Genomic DNA, 22,811 nt, shown 5'->3' on the forward strand with positions numbered 1-22,811 from the left:
AACATGCAGGGCTTTTTATGATGTTTGGATGCTGCTTGTGAACATGGTAAACGGATGGTTTTTATCAGAAAAGCAAAATATCCTTAGTGTTGAATCCAGTTTAATGACCTACTTATACATATTTATGTAACAAAAAATAAGTACATTTAATATCTCTCAATTATTGTAACAAAAATGATGTGTCCAACAGCTGAGGTGAGAAAAATAACTGACTCGGTGGCCAAATGTTGCATAAAATACTGACAGAGATATTTGAATATTAATAGAGGACTAAGGGAAATTGCAGTGGGTGCTGGACATGCCAAAGGAAAATTAAACTCTGAATGTGAGGAACAAAGACAGACACAGGGAATCGAAGGCATGGAAAATCAATGTAGGGAAAGTCTAGTAAGAAGGAGATTAGATTACCTACCTCTGTCCTGATGGAGTCGTGGAGCGTGGGCAGAATGTCTTCGACGCTGTGACTCAGGCTGCGTAGCATCAGTCCTACCGACTGAGAGGGAAAGACAGAGACTGCAGTTAATACCTGTTGCCAGATCAGTTTCCTCTAGGAGTCTCCACCAATCAGCCATAACATTAACACCACCTGCTTAATTTGTGTAAGTCTGAGCTCTAAACCCCTCGAGGCATGGATTCCACAAGACCTCTGAAGGTGTCCTGTGGTATCTGGCATCAAGATGTCAGCAGCAGATGCTTTAAGTCCAATAAGTTGCAAGGTGGGGCCTCCATGGATTGGATTTGTTTGTCCAGCACATCCCACAGATGCTCAATCGGCTTGAGATCTGAGGAATTTGGAGGCCAAGTCAACACCTTGACTCTTCATCATGTTCCGCAAACCATTCATGAATAATTTTGCAGCATTATCCCGCTGAAAGAGGCCACTGCCATGGAGGAATACCCTTGCCATGATGGACTGTACCTGGTCTGCAACAATGTTTAGGTAGGTTGTACATGTCAAAGTACTGTAACATCCACATAGATGTCAAGCAGAACATGACCCTGTCACCAGCTGGTGTTGGATCAGTCTTGGTAGGTAGTGACCACTGCATATCCGGTACACCCCAGAAGATCTGACGTTTTGGAGATGCTCTGACCCAGACATCTAGCCATCACAATTTGGTCAAAGCTGTTCAGAATCTTATACTTACACATTTTTCCTGCTTCCCACACATGAACGTGTGAATTGACTGTTCACTCGCCTAGTATATACAGTAATTACACCATTGAGAGGCCATATCAGTGTTATTCACTGTTATGGCTGTTTAATGTTATGGCTGATCGGTGTATTTTAAGAGGCCTTTGTCTTCTTCTGTAGGGTTTCTGTCAACCCACCTTGACCACATCCACATACTGGGATGGCGGTAGAGCATTGACCTCATTTTTCAGCTGCACCACGGCCTTCACCAACTCGGTGACGAAGTAGTACACCTGATCATCAGAGCGATCCAGTTCTGCAGTGGGGGGTTGCTGGAGGTGGGTGGTGGAGATGAAGAGGTGCAACATCTACGTGTTTATTTTCACACAGCTTATTACAGAGCAAATATTTAGAACAAACGACTTGATATCCAAACAATAATGCTGGTGATTTTCGTTAACGCAGTTCAGGTAATGCACCTCGCTCAAGACCAACGACAATGATTGTGCAAGAAGGATTTTCACATGGAACCAGTTTTCAATAACGTCAGGTTCAAGTTCTTGGAACTAGTATCTCCTCATCTAGTTAAATCCTGGCCACGTTTTACTAATTTGTTCCTTCATTTTAGTTAAATCGTATCCATGTTGCATTAATTCGTTCCCACGCTATATTAAAACATGGCCACAATATATGTATGTTTAAATATAGTTCTTATCATTATATCATGAGCGGGGCTCTGTAGAAAGCAATACTCCCCTTAACGTAGTTTACTTCGAAAAAATAATTTTCAGAATGATCAACAAGAGTAAAGGTACTCTGCTTAGATAAACTGCAGTATATTCAGCAACTACGTTTCAAGGAGAACAGGAAACCGCCAAGTAGATGTCACTGCATTCTGCCAAGGTGTTACCTGAACTGGAACCTCTGCTGGTTTCTCTGGAAGGTCTTTAGATTCAGGTTGTAGAACTAGTGGTGACATAGCATGTAAAAGAGATGGGGAATCGTGAACGTTTTTTGAGGACAGCAGCGGGTATCAGAGAATAGCCGCTGGTTATTCTTCTGCTTTCTGTTGAAGTTGGTGATCCCACAGGTAAACATGTCTTCTCAGTTAACAGGCTCCAGGACAGAATTTTAAACCATAATGACATGTACAGGGTCAGCTCAAAAAAATTATCTTAGCATTGGCTAACATGCATAGGCTAAAAGCATAGTTCTAAAATGAGTCATTCTCTTAAGGATCAACAAAGAGCCATTTAACAAAACATTTAAAATATACAACCAGGTTAATATAGCATTTGGATTTCTTGTTGTGGATTTTTGATGCATTTCTTTGTAAATGTAAACCAGTAGTAACAGCACTGATACTGGCTGACAGAACTGAAACTCGATATTGTTCAGAGATGAAAAGGCTGCATCATCTGTTTATTAATATCTAGGATCAAAATGTAATTTGACTTAGAACTCACTTTCGCCTGACTCTTGTTCTTGCGTCTGTATGAAATAAAGGCATTAAAAGTTAAGCACATTGTAAGCTATTTAAATTACGTACACTAATTTAAATCAACTCACTGGACAGTTTGTGTTATAAAACAGGCAACTTACCACAGGAATTTTCACATCCCCTTGAACTATGGGATCCTGTTAGATGCAAATCAGGATTAGCACTGCAATACTACCACTTCTACACTCTATCAGGAACAATGAAAACTGCCGTTTTGATTACTGTTTGAGCAATAAGCTCCTAAATATTTTTTTTTATAATTTTTTTTCGTAAAATGTAGCTAGATTGGCCTGAGACACCACCCACTCAACCCAAATCCACTGACCTCACCTTCTCCTACCGACACCAAACCCCACCCTCTCACCAGAAGCTTCTCCTCCTCCTCCAGCCACTTGTTGTCCTCCACCATCTGCTGCTTCTGCTTCTTCAGCATCTCCTGCATGTGCTGCTTCTCCATCTCCCGCAGCCTCTCTTTGCCGGGCTGCTCCACGCTGATGTCGGCCTCCTAGCACGAAAAAAGCAGCGATGATAAGAGGTGACCAGCATTTTCTGACAGCTCACACTTTCATCATCAGGTCGAGACGTCGCTGTGACACTCTATCCCTCTCCAGAAATTCTGTTACATTATATATGAGGAATGCTAATCTGCATTCATATCTGTTACAGCATCACTTTTCCTTACATGTGAACTAAACTTCACATGAGAGTCAAACGGAGAATGAATTACAGTCATTATTTCAAGTTGAAGTATAAGTCTTTACAGTTGCTTTGAAATGTTATTTATTTAGATATACACATTGCTTATGTGTCCTAGTTTGGAAATCCAAATCATGAGCCCCTGAACACTAACATCTGGTGGTAACAAGCATAAAAACCTGAATATTGTTTGCTGTATAGGGTCAAATGAGGGGATTGATACATAGTGCAGTTTCAGAATACAAGGCAGAGAAAGACAACTTTATCTTTGGCATTAGAACTTGTATTACATAATTTTTAGTAATAGGGTGATTCTAGGATTTGTTAAGGTGGGGGGGGGGCATCATAGGGGCCATAATTGATAAAGAGAAGCTAATATTATCAATAGCCAATTATATGATTTTATTCGGTGAGAAAGTAGGAGGGGTCACTCTGGAGGCCAATTAGCTTTCAACTTACCCCACCCATGTATCCATCCCTACTAATAATGTATAAATTACAAATACATTACAAGTAAGGCCATAAATTAATCACAAATAAAAGCTGAATGCAACGATAAGAATTATTATACATCTAAAGACCAAATACAAACAAAATCAGTGATAAAGACCATATTTCTATTTCTAAGGCTTGACGCTGCCATAAAGCAGAAGGTGGCTCACCCCTACACTGTGGCGACGAGGAGAGGTTGGAGGTACGGTTAAGAAGCTGGACTCGAAGGCTGACTGGTTACTGTCGGGGCTGCTGAGGGTGGGGGAGCTGGAGCACAGCGACTCTGGGACCTGTGGGCCAGACGGCACACAGGTCCACCAGGGCTCATACAAACAGCAGAGCACCAAACGCAAAGCATACAGCTGAACGGGCTTCACGTAGACACCCAAGTGTGGAGACACACCTAAGATGAAAAGGGTTGGTAGTTTACTTGCCATTTGTACAAGTGCAAGTACAGATGCAGAGGAATCCTTTAGCTTCTGCATAGCCTGTCTTGCTCTACTACGAGACGCGCATTTGTACAGGTGACGATGGATGGATGAACAGACAGAGATAGACAGATAGATCCAGAAGGAAACTTCAGAATAAAATGTTGTGCTACAGTGCTGAATGTCCATAAAAGCATGAAAAAATAAAACCACAGTGAAAATGCTTAAACGTTTAAAAAAATAAATGGTGCGACTGTAAAGGCAGCCTGAAGATTCCAAAAGCGGATCAGAAATGACAAAGACATTCGAATCGGCGACCTTCCAAACGCAGGCAGATTCCCAAACCGCAAAGCCACGTAACAGAGGATTCCCCCATCATTAGCGCATCCATAATTACAGAATGGTCATCACATTTAGTATAGTGGAACATACACCAACTTGTGCTGAATTCATTTTGATAAATAATCCAATTTGTTTTTCATCTTTCATTTCCGTTTGTTTCAATTCATTGTCCTTACAATATGCTAATTACAACCTGCTAATCACATCTGTCAGATTTCACATCCGTTTCTTGCGACAATTTTCTGTATCCCATAAATCCTAGGTGACTAGAATCCTGCAATATTTAAAGAAAATGTATTTTAAATATGTGTTTAGAACACCAATCCTAAATAAGCATTAAAATTCTATGAATATCATTGACCACACGGTATTTTCTTAGCTATTCTGTTTCGTGAATGTAACTAACACTATAGTTGTCCCGTATATTTTGTTTCCCTGCCTACATGTCTGGGGCTAACCAATAACGCATTTCACAGCACTTTGTACTGTGTATTATTGAATGTGACAAACATAACATTGAACTTTGAATGTATAATTTATGCACGTAGCTATTTAAAGACAAAATCGGGTTCATTCATATTGTTGATTCACACCACACTCTATGATATAATTAACGTTCGAAGAAAACTATCATTTATCAACCATGTATCCTGTGCAGGGTCACAGGAGGCCTGGAGATCATCCCAGCAATCACAAGGCACAAGGCAAAGGTACCACCACGCTGAGGCAATGCTAATTCATCACATGGCCCAAATACACACGCATACACCAAGGGCAATTCAGAGACGCCAGCTTAGCCTAACTGCATGTCTGTGGACTGACTGCAGGGCTTCCTGGAGGAAACAAGCTCAGTGTGAGACGAACAGGCAGCTGGCCACACACAGAGAACAGAGGTGAGATGCAAAACTCTCAGCCTAGGTGTGGGAGGTAAAAGCCGTACCCAGTGAGCCTCTGCGCTGGCCAATAGCAAAGCCAGAGCGTAAGAATCTTACACATGTAACAAGGGCAGGAGGAAAGGTATCTGGGTACCTGAGAAAGGAGACTTTTATTTCCAAGGTTTTCAAGTTTCGTCCTTGAAGGCTGAAAATCAAAGATATAAATGTGAGACTCAGTAAAACTCAATAACGGCATTCCACGTAGCGGCTCGTCAGACTCCCACCTTGGGCGGAGGTTCGCAGATGTTTATCTTGGTGTCCAAAAACTTGGTGATGCGATTGCGATCCCTCTGCCTCTCTGCCTCTTGCTCCTTCTCCATCTTGTGGGCATCACTGGTATCAACAGGCAAATAGTTATTCTTTTTAATTGGGGAAGAACATAGAAAAAATTACGTATTTTGGTGGCTTGAAATGTTGAGATCTACTTCTGGCAATATTGGTATAAGCATCAAGCCCACATGAAAAAGCCATCTTTCTTCTGAAGATTGTAAAACTATATGTTGTGTAAAGCTCAACAGAGGTTTCCTGGTTCTGCATACAGTTATTTTGATGTGGAGGTTCAAACCTTCAGCTCCTATGTGTATCGGCACATACATATTACATCATGGGGACCATAAAATTTGATAAACAACTGTTATTTTGACCTTGTGGGGACATTTTTTCTGTTCTAAAAAGGGGGAACTCGATTTTATAATTTTTTTTTTTATAAAAATGTGACTGCAATCAAAGAACAAAAAAGGCCAAAGTTCTTGTATTTAGTTTGGTTCCTTATGGCTAAGGTTAGGGCTGAGTAGGTGGGCATTGGGTGTTCATGTATGTGTAGTTTTCCTCTGGTGTCCAAATCTCCCAAAGCGTGTCTGTATGCCTGTGAAGACCTGGCATCCTATCCAGGACGTTCCCTGACCTGCTATGTGCTTTGTGGCTCCACATTCACTACAGCCCTTATAAGCGTTCATGTCATAATATGATAACATGAATGCTTCCTGACTCCTGCATGCTAACCATATACAGTTACATACGTACATACAGATACATATATGCATAATGGCCTGTTGCTAGGTGGAGCTTTCTTGATTGTCCTTGATTGTTATGCACAAGTTAAAGTAAATTCCTCATGAGTAAAAGTATTTTGCAATAAATAAACCAGTATTTTCCAACCCAGTTCTTTGGGCATCCCTGACCGTCCACGAGTTTGCTCCCTCGGCCTACTGGGAGCTGGGAGACACCAAAATCATGAATTGTCTGGGAGTCCCTGAGAACTGGGTTGGAAAGTACTAAAATAAATGACTGCGGTTGCGATGTGTGGTCATGCTAGATGAAAAGTTCCGAACTGCCTACTGTAATAACGGAAGGTAAGAGTGACAGGCGACAGTACCTGAGGATGCACACCAGCTCGGTGAACTTTGGCCTCTCCTGAGGGTCGTACGCCCAGCAGCGGCACATCAGCGTGTACAGGGTAGGTGGACACTCCTCCGGCTTGGGCAGCCGGACTCCCTGCTCCAGATGGTTGATCACCGCCTTGTTTTCCAGCCAGAAGAAGGGCTGTTGGCCACGGCTCATGATCTCCCACATGCACACCGCTGGGAAGGGGGGGGGGGGGGGGGGGGGGATGCCGACGTGTTGACCCAGGTCTTGGCAGCATGTTCAGCTTTTTCAGTCAGTCAGAGCAATTAAGTGATATACTAAAATAATTATGCTGCTGGGAATTCTCATTGCAATGCTCTATATTATTATTCCTATTTTTAAATTTCAGATGTTTGTCCAGGTCAGGGGTACTGAAATGGGGAACTCTGGACCAAAACAGAATATAATCTTAATATAATGCATGACTGACCTAAGGGAAACTCCGCCCGACCCCACAGATGGGTACTTCAGGTCCAGAGAGTCAAAGTCCAGACTGAAATTTTATTTCAACCAACCATCTGTGACTGTGGCTCTTTATACTCAGCTGGTTGGTTGAAACAAAATCTCGATCTGAACTTCTACTCTTTGGACCTAAATTACCTACATTTGTCTGGCACCTATTGGTAAAATTTACTGAAGGGAACAACTCTCCCCCCGCCCCCCCCCCCGAGGATCTTAGCTTTGTCTAAATGGAATTTGGACCTTTGGGGAAAATACTTGAGTTCCCCTGGTATAGGTCAATTAGTCCAGAGATTTAAGTCATACTTTAAGAATAAAACACTTATTGTCTGATTTGAGATTTTTTAATTCACAGTTCTGACTTGTCTGGTTTGATTAAGCCAGACTGGGAAATGCTTACCAAACATCCAGACATCACTTGCTGAGCTAAACCGTCTGAAGTTTATAGATTCCGGAGCCATCCATTTAATAGGCAATCGTGACAAAGAGGCTGCAGAGAGAATAACAAGAGACTCCGTAAAAGATTTACAATGGTGTAGAATTTTAGTAAGTGAAATGTAGGGATATTTTTTATATTTGATCCCCACAATGTAATATATATATAATCCTCACACAGACAGACAGACAGACAGACAGACAGACAGACAGCATTATTTTTCGACTTTAGAGTGGGGAGGGGAGCAGAGAACTGAGAGCAAACCCTGCAATGATATGGGGAGAATATGTCACAGCCATGGGGCAGAGGTGAGAAACAACAGCGCTAACCGCTATGCTACCATGCCACCCGACATATCACTCCCCTATACAAAACTACAGATAGAATTTACATTGAAATACCAGAGTTACTCACCTTTGTAATACTCTTCCTCAATGTACCGGGACAGCCCGAAATCCCCAAGCTTGACACACTCTGGTGAAGCGACGAGCACATTCCTCACAGCAATGTCTCTGTGCAGATAATGTTATTACATAGGTTACTCATTTCAGCAGAGGGGTACACAGCCCCCCGGGACAGCAGAAGAGAACACTGAAAAGCAGCAAGAAGTTAAAAAGGTCAAAGGTCAACCATCGGCTTGGCAAGCAGGTACTTCACTCACAACGACATTTTGAGAGTAACGTGGCTGCCTATAAGGACAAACCCTCAGGAAAGAAACTGACAGACTGCAGGGGGCAGGTATGTAAGTTTGTGCTTAACTTCGACAGCATGAGTAAATGCAGACTAACAGGAAAAGTGGCAAAAGCAAAGTTCTAACAGTTAACACTGAAAAACATGTTAAGTGTGATGTAGCACGTGCTACATCACGTGCTACATCACACTTTTCTCTGTTTTGTCCTCTGTCTGGGCCTTGACGTTGTCAAAATGCCCAGAGGCACCTTAAGAGGATCTCATGCGGGAAAAGATAGTCAGATGTTCTCTGGCATATTCCTACAACATTTTTTTCTAGCAATTGAGAGATTGCGACAGATGCAGCTTATAATTAGTAAATATCCTTTCATGCGTTGTTACCCCTTTTAATAACTGAAAACACATGGTCATCCCATCCATCCATCCATTTTCCAAACCGCTCATCCTGCTGGGTCGCGGGGGGTCCAGAGCCTATCCCGGAAGCAATGGGCACGAGGCAGGGAACAACCCAGGATGGGGGGGCCAGCCCATCGCAGGGCACACTCACACACCATTCACTCACACAGGTACATCTATGGGCAATTTAGTAAGTCCAATTAGTCTCAGCATGTTTTTGGACTGTGGGGGGAAACCGGAGTACCTGGAGGAAATCCCACAACGACATGGGGAGAACATGCAAACTCCACACACATGTGACCGAGGTGGAGACTCGAACCCGGGTCCCAGAGGTGTGAGGCAACAGTGCTATCACTGCACCACCATGCCGCCCCCAACACATGGTCATATAGTTTATAATTTTTAACTGTGATTTACCTTAAAATAGTTTGAAGGTGACCACCCAATTTATTAGCTCGAAATGGATCTGCTGCCTAAAATGCTTTTAATTAAGACACACTAAACAAACCACAAACTTTGCGGAATATCTCATTTGCTGCTCACAGGAAAACTTCACTGAAGACGAGGGCATGCATAGGAAAACCACACAGTCAGACTTAAATAAAAACATGATGCACATCCTGACACTGTATCGAGGATTAAATGTAGTTCTAGGTAGAAGACAGTGAGCATTTTAAAATAATCAGTGTTTGCAGAGTAGCAACATACCTGTGTACCATGTGCAGACCTTCCAGATAGGCCAGAGCTTTGCAGATCTGCATTGCGTACAGCACCAGTGTAACATTGGGAAGATTGGGCTGGTTTTGCACCAGGTATTTTCCAAGCTAAAAGAAAGAACCAGATAAATTATGTGCTGACACTGACCACCTATTTGCATGAATGTCGATTTTGGAATTCATACACACATACATGCACACGCATGCATGAACACACACATACACACACATACAGTACACATCTGTAATATCTTTGTGGGGACTCTCCATTCATTTCTATGGGGAAAACTCTAATCCCAACATGACGAACGTAACCCCCACCCAGCCCTAACCTTAACCATAAGTAACCAAACTAAATACGAGACTTTTGACATTTTTAGTTTTATGATTACAGAGTTTTTATAATATTGAATTTCCCTTGTAGGGGACGAAAAAATGGTCCCCACAATGTCAAAATAACAGGCTTTTTATCTTTGTGAGAATATCTGGTCCCCACAATGCAATCTATATCTGTCCCACACACACACACACCGCAAGTCTGAAGCATGTGGTGACAGTTATACCCACAGCACTAGCAGGCCACATCATCTTAAGAGCAGTTTTGCAGTTTCCCATACAGCTCTTATTTTATACACTATACAGTTTTAAACCAACATGACAATAAATGTTTGCAAAGCATAATCATCCGGCAACACACAAAATGAACCCTATAAACATCAGGATCAGATTGACTGAGCTTCAACATTAGTTTAAATCAATGATTCTGAAACATTTTCTGTTGGGTCCCCCTTCGTAGGCAGTTGACCTTTCATTCCACCCCCACCCACTCGCCCCCCCCCACCCCCCCCCCCCCCGGCCCCTGCCTGGGCATGGGTGCATATGACTGGTGCGCAAGTATGCATTTGCAGTATGAAGCGATACGCGCGGAAATTGACGTAGCAGCGCAAATGCACATAATAGAAATACGGATTTGCGCTGCTTCGACAAGACATTACCATGCATTCTAACCCTTACGTACTTCATCTGTACTTCCCGCGCGGTATAGCGATTAAAATGGTCGGTAATTTAATGTCATCACAGCTCAGATGCACATATATACGAGACATTAGAAACAAAATGGGACAGATTTTTTGCTTTATTAAAACTAAAGAAAATCTGTCCATGTTTCACTTAACATTTGTTTCTCTGTCTGAAAGAACAAAATCAAAGGCACCGATTGGTATTGCTCCCCCTTTAACCGCGTAAATTAAACTTTAGTTCCGATACACATCTAAGCACACAACCCATTTGGGATTTGTTGTGCTTGCGCACCGCCCACGGCCCTTGTGGTGACACGACGCTCCCCAGGAGATGAGCTGCGTCATCCGAGGTCTTCTCACCTCTCCATGCCGGCATATTTCCATTACAATCCACACGGGGGCCTCCTCAATAATCCCAATTAGCTTTACAATGTGGGGATGATCCAGGTTCTTCATTGTCACTGAAATGCACATGTGATTAATACAAAGAGCACAAGGGGTTAGTCCTGGGGGGAGATCACTATAATATTTCCCAGAGACTCCCCAGCATGAGTAGCTCCCAAATCACCAAGGTGTTGGCAAGATTATCAGGGACTGTTCTCAAAACCAATATCTCACCGGCTTCGCTCATGAATTTCTCCTTGACGTCCGTGGAACAGTCCTTGCAGGTCTTCACCGCTACGCTAATCTTCTCACCTCCAGTCTATATTCAAAAGTATGTTTTCCAGAAAAAAAACATAGAACTAATATTTGATGGAATTTGTTGAAATAACTAACACAGAATGAAGTCCGTCCATATTTTGTAGCCACTTGACCTATTCAGGGTTGCTGGTTTGTTTTAGAGCTTATTTCAGAGGCTACGGGCACAAGGCAGGGAATAAACCAGAGTGGGGTGCCAACCCATCGCAGGGCACACTCACACCTGTGGGCAATTTAACAACCCCAATTAACCTAAGCATGTTTTTTGACTGTGGGGGGTAAACCAGAGTACCTGGAGGAAACCCCACGGCAACATGGGGAGAACATGCAAACCCCACACACACAGAGCCATAGCAGATGCTCGAACCCTGGTTCCAGAGATGGGAGGCAGCAGTGCTAACCACTGCACCACCATGCCACCCCCAGAATGAAGTGGATTTTTCTTTTTTTCATATTCAAGATGATTGAAATAATTGAAATTGGATCAACACAATTGCATGAAGTGTACTTGCCCGTTTTTTATAAACTCCTTCATGAACCTCACCGAAGAACCCCTCACCGAGAATTCGGCCTATGACGATATCATCTCTGGAGATATTATACTTGATCACTGCAACGGGGGAAAGGTTTTCCTGATATTCTTGAATACAGATCACAATTTCCTGCATTTCCAAATTTTCAGGCACTGTTATGAATATTAAAATGTATGCTTTTTTTTTGCGTGCTGTTTTACAGAAGGGTCTGTACTGCCATATCGTGCAAATGTAAGATAAAGGATTGTTTCATTTTACTGATTTATTTCACTTAGAAAATGGGCTTTTTCATACACAGAGGAGCTTGCAAACACTTGACCCTTATGCCAAACCAGAATAGAAGTTCTTTACCTGTTGGTTTCTCATCTGGTATTTCGTCATATATGTCAGACTCTACAACTGAGCAGAGCAGAGCAGAGCACAAAAATCAGGCCATCTACACTCATGGAAAAATAATTTACATAATGGCTAGCCGAGAATTTCAAACCTACCTATGCTGTCTTCCAAATGATGCTCTTTAGATCCGCCTTTGATGTCACTGCTGGAACTGAAATACAAAACCCATACTAATGGATATGTCTGATTGAGGTCATCAGGCAGACAGGAACAGATCATTTAGAAATAAAACATTTTTGTCCTGGGATAACTACTCACTCTGTTGGAATCTCTGGTAACATGTCTCTTATGTCCTTACCTGAGGAAAAGAATTTTTTAAGTATATATGTATATGAATATATAAGAATCATCATTGCACCTGCTTTGCATTTGTCTGCCTAAAGCCTTCTCTCTAATGACATTCAAATTGAAATGAGACTGTCGTACCCTTATTCTGCCTTACGATGACAGTGCTTTTCCGACCACACTCGATTCGACAGTATCCGTCGATTAAGTCGGCCATGTTCTCAGCCATCGCCATCGTCACTGTGTTGATCGACAGCAGCTGGAAAACGACAAGGGCCATCCGTCTTCAGACAGGCTCTCCACCCACATCAAGACAGTGCAGTACTCCAGTAATGAAAAGCCCTTCCACGATAAATGCTTCATGATGCTAGCTTAAATGTTCTTCCATTCACGGAAGAATAAACAACATTAATATCGACTACTGTCTGGAGTAGAAATATAGTGTGAGTCGAGATGTCTTAAACATACCACACTCATAAAAAAGACGGATTTGCCTTCAGACAATACGTAAGTGGTAGTGTAACTGCAAAAGTCTTAAATATATCATATTCATAAAAAAGATGGATTTGCTTTCCTGACAATATGAATATTAATAGTATTACTGAAGGTTTTTCCTTTATTGGACAGATATTTCACTCCAAAGAAAGATAAAGAAGGTCATTGGTTTGACATTGATGGCATTTACCTGCTTGGCTCCGCTGATCTCGACGTGCAAGTGTGCTTTTCCATCAGCTTGTGGGGAACATTTAATACTAGTAATCTGATGGAATTCAGCCAAGCAAACCGGCTGGAACAAGAGCAGCATACATTAATTGTAATACTTTTCACACCACATTCACAAGATTACCGTTTTCAGATGATTTGTAAATTTGATTGTTTCATGAATAACACATATAACACACTCAACATAGTTTTGTTTTATACAGTACTTTTATTTTCTTATTAACTATACAGATCAATGTTACATATATACTTGTCAAACTCTGCTACTACTTATCAAACTTAAATAAAAAATAAAAGTTATTCTCAGTGATGACTGCCCATTCCTACCAATGAGTTTTTCTGGGTACGTTGACGGATTCCTTTAGCACTAATGACCAACTCCACTGCAAGACTCCAACCTTGCTGGAAAAAGCAACATTAAAGAACAATCAACGTAAACTCATCATGTAAGTACAGGATGTGAAAATCAAATTTTTACATATGGGAATTTGCAATACAAAGTTATGTACAGTGCTCACAGAAAGTCTTGGGGCACTTGCTTAATTCAGTAAAAATATTGCATATTTCTGGGTTTTATAAGAAAAATTATTACTTCATTCATTCGTTTACGAAATATATATATACACATTAGAAACAACCGGGAGTTTTACAGTAAAACATTAATTTCAAGTATTAATAAACTGAAACGCAAATTAAGTTCTTAAAGAGCTGTTCTAAGTTAAAAGGTTCATTGACACGCATCATTGGGTGCTTTTTAATTAGTAACACCTTTGCAATAACATAAAACACCAAACATTTGTGTTTGGTATCCCTTTGGGAGCCAGTGACTACAATCGCAATTAATAGCAAAATGGCAAAAAAAAACAGACCTGAATGAGTCAGTCAAAAAACTTTCATAAATAAAAATTAATTGTCTGTGTGGAAGATATCTGCAGATACATTAAACATTATCAGTGAACTGGTTATGAAACCAGTGAATTTGCAACATTATTGCAGAATTAAGCATTTGTCCATTGGCTTTCTGCAAGCATTGTATGTCTAATCCTCAGTCTGCAAAGTGCAATCAGACTCGTTTGACATCTAATGGAAGCTTCGGTGGCTGTTTTTATAATGATGACAAACTGTGAGAAATTAGTTTGCTGGTTTGTAAGATAAGATGCTTGCTGGAAACTTTAAATCAGTTAATTCCTGTGGTGTACACTAGCTAAATTTAGCTATAAAAATTGAACTCTGTATGTCATTGCTTTGGTTAAAACCACATGATACCGTCATTGTTTCCATCAGTCATCACTCTGTCATGACCTGCACGTCCAGTCCTCATGTGTGCCACGCCCCCCTGATCAAACACGTATTCTTCCCCGATTGTGCCCAGCTGTTTTCCATTAGTCTGATGTCATGTCCTGTATTTAATCCGCGTTCAGGTATGTTTCCCTGGTTCTGTCATTGTAGTGTGGTGGACTGTGATGCCCCTTCGTTTCCACATTAAATCCTTTTATATTACTTCGATCCTGCTTCCCTTTGCCTGCTCCCCTGACCTGTACCACATGGATCGTGACACTGTTCTTGAATTAAATAGCTGTTGAGTAATAATCCTATAAGGGTCATTCTGTTAATTCAGGCATCTCACCATAAGCTCACAGGGATACACTTCCTCATCAAAATTAGAGAAGCTGCTCAAGATCTCAAAAAATTTCAGGATGCAATCCTCCTCCTTCAGCGTGGCGTACTGCTGGAATGTTTGCTGAATTGTCTTCCGGAGTTGCTTCGGCTGCATCAGATACAGAAGTCATTGATCATTAGATCATTTGCTTGGCCAAATTTCCTAATAAACAACTGAACAGTTCTAATGTCTACAATCACTATAGCCGTGAGGATGGCCTGCCAAGCATTACCCTCTCAGTACTTGTTCAAGTCCAGAGAGTAAAAGTCCAGACCAGGATTTTGTTTCAACCAACTGTGTACTCTGTGACTGTGACTCTTTATGCTCCACTTGTTGGTTGCAACAAAATCCTGGTCTGAACTTCTACTCTTTGGACTTGAATTACCCAACTCTGTTCAGGTTAAAAGCAAATACGATGCACACATCTGCAAGTACCCCTCAACAACTCCTTCATTAAGTACAATTCCGTGATTAGAAGGTCATTGTTTCAAATTCCAGGCATGAGAGACTGATGCCATCATTGGGCCTTTGAGCAAGTCCCTTAACCCCCAGTTTCAAAGGTGCGCCTGCTGACCCTGTACTATGACCCCCAAGCTTCTGCTCACATGTATACAGTATGCATCTGTGTGTCTCATGGAGAGCCAGATGGAATAGGCAAAAAGATAATTATAAAGAGAGATTACAGAAGACAAAATGTTTATGACTTTACCTTCATAGAGTTAATAAGCTCTCGAGGAAAAAACAGGTGAAGGCCAACCTCTTTTCTAAAAAAAAACATAATGCAATATACTTTTCATACATTGCAAAGACATCTGCGGTAAGAATATCTATTTCATTTGCACTGCTGTTCTTCTAATTTTCATTAATTGTACTAATATGGAAAACCAACACATGCAAGCTGAGATATGCATATATGGACTTACGTTAAAAAGTCCAATACTCACTCAAAAAAATCAAAATTTGACTTTTTCTCCAGGCCACTGGCATTCATATCTTTATAAAACCTCCTGTTTAAGGGACAAATAGCATATTTTATAAGTGAGCTTCCTGAATATAGGCCATAACTTGACACTAAATCAGTATTAAATATTCTCCTCAATCACTTTATACAGACGCTCCCATACTTATGAATGAGATATATTCCGAATGGCCGATCATAACTTGAAATGTTCGTAAGTCGTCATTCACCAACAAGGATATACGCAAGTGCAAAGAACTAGGATGCTGGGAGTACGCACACTACACTGCTGCGCGGAGGGAGTAGCATGCAGAAGTTGTAATAGGTGGAATTGGTGCGCAGACAAAAAAAATTATGTTGGGGACAGGAAACTGGAGCCCAATGAACACAATTTGGACTTACAGTCCTCTTCGTTCGTATGTCTGAAAATTCAGAAAGTCTGAAAGTTGAAAGTTCCTAAGTAGAGGAGTGTCTGTATTTCTCATTCTTACCTTTATACTGCAAAACATATTTTATTATTTAAATTTTGCTTTATGGCTACCAAGCTTTATTTGGTATTGGTAAAAATGTCATTACCTGATTTCCAGACAACCTAATCGAAAAGCCAAGTTCTCGTTGACTTTACCAGTGCAACTCTGCATGTAGTCACCACGAACCTGAATTAGGTACATTAAAAGATGGTCAATGTATCACTACATCTGATTAGCTATGGATGCTGGGGATAAACAGAGTATATTTGACTTTAAATGAAATAGCTCACTGTAAATAAACCAATGGATAGCACTCTCGTCACATACTGTAACTTTAATCTCCTCCAGGAGAATGATTTCCATTTCTAAGGACATTGTAAGAGGAATTGAATCACAATGACCCTACTGAAAATTGATGGAATTTTCTTTGCAAATTTGGATGAAAAGTAGCAATAGATTGTACATTACAATGCACTCTTGGATATCTTATGAGATAAACACTACTCACCTGTTGATAGAAGTACAACAGCGTTGTTCTGTCTTCTCGAAATTTTGCCGAGAAATTACTTGGAATGTAACGGATCCTCAAATCAAATCTTAATATTCAAAATAGAAAATAAAATTTTTTTTTATTACATATATAATGGCAACGATGCTGTCACGCGATACAAAATTTTACTATTAATTTTGTTTTGGTTAATCAGCAGATATTGATGATATAATTCGTGATGATGATGACGATGACGATGATCATCATCATTATTATTACGGGGTGGAATGGTGGTGCAGGGATTAGCACTGTTGCCTCACACCTCTGGGACCCGGGTTCAAGTCTCCACCTGGGTCACATGTGTGTAGAGTTTGCATGTTCTCCCCATGTTGTCGTGGGGTTTCCTCCGGGTACTCCAGTTTCCCCCCACAGTTCAAAAACATGCTGAGGCTGATTGGAGTTCCTAAATTGCCCGTAGGTGTGAGAGTGAATGGTGTGTGAGTGTGCCCTGCGATGGGCTGGCCCCCCATCCTGGGTTGTTCCCTGCCTTGTGCCCATTGTTCCGGAGCCCCCGCAACCCAGTAGGATAAGCGGTTCGGAAAATGGATGGATTATTATTACAACAAGTAATTGAACAGTAATCATGAATGGCACGTTTGATTATGTCAGCTTATCCATGCATAGAAACGGATATTATATTTAAAATTAGCATACAGTTTTGAAGTGCATTATGAAAAGACTGTGGCAAACGGCCTCGAATTTGCCCCCCAATGGATGGAGGGAGATTAGCATGACTTGAGTTTTGTATATCAGCGCTAAGTGAAAGACTATTCCTGCAGTTGGTGCTTATGCTTCCTATATGGCTACTGAAATTTTACTGAAAATAAGGTAGAGCTGGTGTGGATGTTAATAAGAGGGGCCTTTGGTAATGGTTCCCCTGCTGCCTGGTTAACAAGAACGCTTATTTTTGCAAGATCTAAATTACAAAGAGGGGGGTCATCTTGGGTAAACAACATATACGACCAAAAGGTCGCTAAGCAGCAGAGACATGAATACTAAATAGAGCACCAGAGGGATGCTTTTATCTAGCTACCCACCTCCACTCCGACTCCAGGTTTTGCTCCTCATGCATCTGCTCTACGTCAGCCACGGTCATGTCGGGGTGCAGCCAGTGCACCGTGTCAGACTTCAGGTGCCTCAGCAGCAGCCCGTAGCAGTCCGGGAAGAGGATGCCGGGGCCCAGCCGCCCACTGGCCAGGATAGACTGGATGACAGCCTAGGAAAGCAAGCATTCTAGGGTTTGGTCACAGCTCAGCACAGGCCACCTCTGGACTGAGGCCTCCTCCAGGCTGAAGCTTACTTAGCTTTAAGTAAAGAAACTGCCAGGCTAACATAATAACTATAAGAGAACCATGTGTAACTCAAGATATAGTATGGAGTCCTTCTGGTGACATAGGAGGAAAAAAAAATATCGCGTGGCCACGAGAAAATTATGTGGTGGCCACGAGACAATAACGCATGTCCGCGAGATTTCCAAATGCCTGGAAAAACATGGATAACTTCGAGAGTGGATAAAAGTAAGTATAATTTTATAGATAAATCATATATTTTTTTTAATTTCTAACATAATTGTGAGAAGATGCAGGTTAACTTCCTAAAGGCATTATCGACAAGTGCATTAGACCAGCGTACAATAACCAGGAAATTTAACTCGTTCCCACACTTTAAGAGACATGGCCAACACTTAATTATCTCGCGGGCATGCAATATTGTTTTTTTTTGTCTCCTTTGTCACCAGATGAGTTCTGTAATATAGAGCACTGTGCTAACAGTGCAAAGGTTGTGGGTTTAAATCCCAAGGAGTCTACATAAAATGTAGTCCATCCCTCTACTATAAATTGCTTTGGATACATGTCAGGTAAATGTAACTTCCATCCAAGCATTTCCTGAAACTGCTTGTTTTATTCAGGGTCACGGGGGGGCCGGGTCCTATTTATATTTAGCTGGCAGCAAAACATTAGCTATAGCCTATAAGTTCCTCTTTCTGCTATAATCACCCCTGAAATGACTCACCTTGATCTCCCATGTTCTGTCGCATTTGACCAGTTTGAAGGTCTTGCCCAGGTTGGAGCTGTTGCTGACCAAGCAGACTTTAAGGATTCTGGCAGATGTACTGTCTTTCTGTGGGGCTGTGTCCAGCTCTTCCCTTTGCATGTCCTTGCCGCCAGGATGGGCTAATTTCCAGTACAAGGCATCTACAGACATCTCCGCGCAAGTTGTTTAGGGAACTGCCACACCATAGCTGGGGGAAAAGTTGGTACAAAGTTGGTAAGCTAACATTCATTTGCTATCGGTTTCAGTGAGTGGCTTTGTGTGTTACAGCTCTGTGCTTGTAATGGGAAGAAGTTGGGTTCAAATCCTGTAGTTGGCAAAGTAGTTTCACCAGTGGGCCTTTAAGTAAAGCCATTAACCCCCCCGATTGCTCCAGGGACTGACTGACCCTATTTTTTCAATTATACATCGTATTAGATGAAAGTACAAAACCGACATGCTGTCATACATTTCAATAACTTTTTATAAACTACCACTCAGGATTGGCCGGACAAGCAGGTAGTGGAGAATCGGCGTTGCGGCACGGAGATCCAGGAAACGGAATTTATTACGGTAAACAGGCAGACAAGGCACAACATGGCGGAGACGTTAACGGCAGAAATGAGGACACGTACTCTGACTTAAACACACAGGAATTAATGAATCAACACGAAACAGCCGATGACATTAGGACTTCACATGTGGTTAATGAGGGGGGTGTAGCACACGGAAGGATTGTACGAGCAGGTCATGACACTAACAGGTTATTGTGAGTATGAATGTCATACCCAGAGGAAAGCCCTATGCAGCAAGACAGTCTACTTTGAGGACCAAACCCTCACCCACCAAGGGCAACTTAGAAACACCAATTCGCCCATTTCAAGCCTGCGGGAGAAACTAAGAAAACTCCATATACAGGGCAGTGAATCAAACCCAGAACTCTGGATGTGTGAAGCTACAGATAAACCCCCTGATATACCAAGTGAGTCGCTAAGCTAACGCTGCCATCTAACATGACTTAGTAGAAGGCTCATTCTTTAAAATGTGCCTGTGAGCATTAATGAAGATCTTCACTGAAGCAAATTAAGACAACATTTCTCAATACAACGGCACGGTTTTTCCTGAGATCTAACTAATGCTGCTTACAATGAATAAAAAAAAATTGCCTGAAAGTGAAAGATGCAAGCAATGCCAGGGTTACGAACATCAGACATATGGACAACTCATGGGCCTACTTATGAACAGCCTGCCATAAAGTTTAGACAGCCTTAAGGAACAGATCTCGTTTGTAAATCCGAGAATGCCTGTATATCCCATGCAAAAACTCACCTGAGATGAGAATGATCTACAAGTGCAACGTACTTGTTACAAAAATAGGGCAACCTTACATTGTCTTCTTCCTTTCTTTGAGGTGACACTAAAAATTAACCATTTCCTGGTTGAAGCAAGAGTGAGCTTCACTGCAACTCAATGCAGTGAGGCCCTTTAACCGTTTCATGCATGGTGCCCACTATAGTGGACAGCTATTTAAATTTGATCATCTTCTATACGACTTGGTTTTAAAACAAATGTCCCACGCAAACCTCTTTATGAGACGTTACCCCATATGGGCATGAGTGTGAAAGCTAACAGAAACAACGATTCCTGCATGAAACCAGTTTGGAAAGACAAGATGGCTGGTGCTTGCAGGCCAGGATACAGCACTGCTGGGATTTCTCTCCAGTGCTTCTATAAATGAAGCTTACTCCAGGTAAGAAAAATATGGACATTTCTTGGTCTATTTATATATTAAAAATGCAAAAGAAGTGTTATGAAGTTATATGACCACTGAAGTTATGAAGTTATTATACATTGTATTAGATAAATGACCAGCCGAATTTGTGCAGAATTCAAAGATACATAACAAACTCACTAGTTTTTAAAATATATTTTGTGTGATATGCTTGAAAATATGTAACATGAACAAAAATACATGCCTATTCTTGCTTTATTTTTGCTTGAATTATTTTTTTTTACTAATTGTGTAAATTTCTAATTGTTTGTGTTGTACTTAATAATAAGTTATATAATAATCATTTTCTATATTCATTTGTTTTCTAGACTTCAAGGGCAGCAGGTACGAAGGCATTGGCTTAGATGACAGTCACAGTGAAGGACTGAATGCCTGGTACCTGTAGGCCTATTAAACAGCAGGTTTTCAAGGCAAAGCTCTTCTACATTGTAAGGCAACTGTAGCAAGTCGCTTAATTAATACTGGTTCAACTGTTGCAGAAGCAGAAGAGGAAGACTCAGTATCACCCAACCTCAAGTGAAGTGGAGGCCAGTGTCCAAAGCACCCCCCCCGAGATCAGGTTTGCCCCTAGGAACCACTGGCCCCAGCTCAGCAAATCCAGAAATGGCAGCAGATGCCATGATGCTGCATGTGCAAAGTACACCTGCATGCGGAGCCCTGAGCCTTTGTCCCCTGGATGCGTCTGCATTTCTCACAGAAATAGAACAGAGTATCAAAACTCTTGGGATTTTCTTATTTTAAATTAATTTGAAGTGTTGTTTGCATTTTAATTTGCATGCGTGCGATTTTTGAGTTTCTTATGACTTTTTTTATGCAATCTGATATTCTGTTGACTAGTAAATAGTAGCGCCAAAATAAAGTAACAATAAAATGACCATTATACTACTTTGATTGTTATTTGAAGAGTTCATTTTTACCAATAAGTGCATTGTGTCTTGAATAATTTTATTTCATGAGAAATTTTATGTATTGTTGTAGGTGCAATATTGCTATTATAATAGTTTTATGTCGCAAATCCATGCAGTTCACTTGAGTGGACGTTTGTATAACTTATATTAATATATTATATATTATAAATATTACATATGGATAAAAAAAAATCAGTACCATAATTCATGTATGAAAGGGTTAAGAATTCAAAGCTGGCAATATCACATTTGGTGTGCCATGAATGCAGGGAATATAATGCAGATAATTTTCAAACAGGAAGGCACCATTTGAGACCTTTATTATGTGCTTTGCTCTTGCACTTTTATCACCAATATATATATAAAGTCCCCTCCCCCATGAGGGGGCGACGTAAAAGGGGGAAAGTTAGAATGATTCCAAGTGCCCCTGACTGACAGGCCCTAAAAAACTTGGAACATAATTATATTAATCTAGACATGTAAGGTTGCCTAATGGTTAGGGAAGTGTACTCAAAAGGTTGTTGGTTCAAATCCCCAACCAGCAAGGCACTACTGAGGTATGCTGCACAAGGTAACAACCCCAAGCACAGCTCCCTTGGCTGTTAAATAATAGCTGCCCCCTGCTATGTCACATGGGTTACATGCAAAATGGCACATTTTATTGTGTGGTGTGTCAACAATGACAATTAATGATTTTCACTACACTTTACGGCCCAATGTGCTACGCCTTCATGGAACCCAAAATCTCAGCATTCCTGCCCTCCACTGAACATACAGACATTCAGAAACAATTCAAACATGTCTCAAGGATTCAATGTGGTGTGTGGCTCGATAGGCTACGCCTTGTGGCTAGTTGTCTTTAGCTGCCTAGATTGGAAGGTCGCTGGTTTAAATACTGTGGTCAGCTGAATAGTCACCTCACTATTGGACCCTGGAGCAAGGCTATTAACTGCCTGAAAACTTCTCCAGAGGTGCCAAATAAATGACTGACCCGGTGCTTGGGCCGCAAGTTTAACTCTATTGTGTGTGTCTTAAAGGAGAACGAAATAGTATATCAGAAAGGAGAATTTCTATGTACTTGCGTGAATGGCAAATAAAAAGTGTCACAGCTCTCTACTACTTGATATAACACAGTGGGTTCCAGAGCATTTATATAC

General features: G+C 41.2%; 1 protein-coding gene across 1 annotated transcript in view; it reads right to left on the reverse strand.

Annotated features, from left to right (window-relative positions):
* Positions 1-22,811, reverse strand: part of LOC125707953 (protein-tyrosine kinase 2-beta-like) — a 30,368-nt gene that overhangs the window by 2,419 nt on the left and 5,138 nt on the right. Inside the window, exons 2-30 of the mRNA XM_048975397.1 lie at positions 18,937-19,165; positions 17,961-18,139; positions 16,882-16,969; positions 16,480-16,559; positions 15,890-15,952; positions 15,655-15,709; positions 14,913-15,053; positions 13,613-13,687; positions 13,248-13,349; positions 12,704-12,821; positions 12,536-12,575; positions 12,373-12,428; positions 12,233-12,280; positions 11,861-11,958; positions 11,268-11,352; positions 11,010-11,110; positions 9,623-9,738; positions 8,243-8,340; positions 7,793-7,882; positions 6,905-7,109; positions 5,754-5,862; positions 5,624-5,674; positions 3,995-4,114; positions 3,001-3,141; positions 2,738-2,773; positions 2,602-2,626; positions 2,046-2,101; positions 1,333-1,467; positions 413-493 (exon numbers count right to left, since the gene is read on the reverse strand). Coding sequence (XP_048831354.1) covers positions 413-493; positions 1,333-1,467; positions 2,046-2,101; positions 2,602-2,626; positions 2,738-2,773; positions 3,001-3,141; positions 3,995-4,114; positions 5,624-5,674; positions 5,754-5,862; positions 6,905-7,109; positions 7,793-7,882; positions 8,243-8,340; positions 9,623-9,738; positions 11,010-11,110; positions 11,268-11,352; positions 11,861-11,958; positions 12,233-12,280; positions 12,373-12,428; positions 12,536-12,575; positions 12,704-12,821; positions 13,248-13,349; positions 13,613-13,687; positions 14,913-15,053; positions 15,655-15,709; positions 15,890-15,952; positions 16,480-16,559; positions 16,882-16,969; positions 17,961-18,139; positions 18,937-19,128 — 2,784 coding nt within the window. The 5' untranslated portion in view covers positions 19,129-19,165. The remainder of the gene's footprint in view (positions 1-412; positions 494-1,332; positions 1,468-2,045; positions 2,102-2,601; positions 2,627-2,737; positions 2,774-3,000; positions 3,142-3,994; positions 4,115-5,623; positions 5,675-5,753; positions 5,863-6,904; positions 7,110-7,792; positions 7,883-8,242; positions 8,341-9,622; positions 9,739-11,009; positions 11,111-11,267; positions 11,353-11,860; positions 11,959-12,232; positions 12,281-12,372; positions 12,429-12,535; positions 12,576-12,703; positions 12,822-13,247; positions 13,350-13,612; positions 13,688-14,912; positions 15,054-15,654; positions 15,710-15,889; positions 15,953-16,479; positions 16,560-16,881; positions 16,970-17,960; positions 18,140-18,936; positions 19,166-22,811) is intronic.

This window comes from Brienomyrus brachyistius, chromosome 14, assembly GCF_023856365.1.
Source record: "Brienomyrus brachyistius isolate T26 chromosome 14, BBRACH_0.4, whole genome shotgun sequence".
NCBI classification, from domain to species: domain Eukaryota; kingdom Metazoa; phylum Chordata; class Actinopteri; order Osteoglossiformes; family Mormyridae; genus Brienomyrus; species Brienomyrus brachyistius.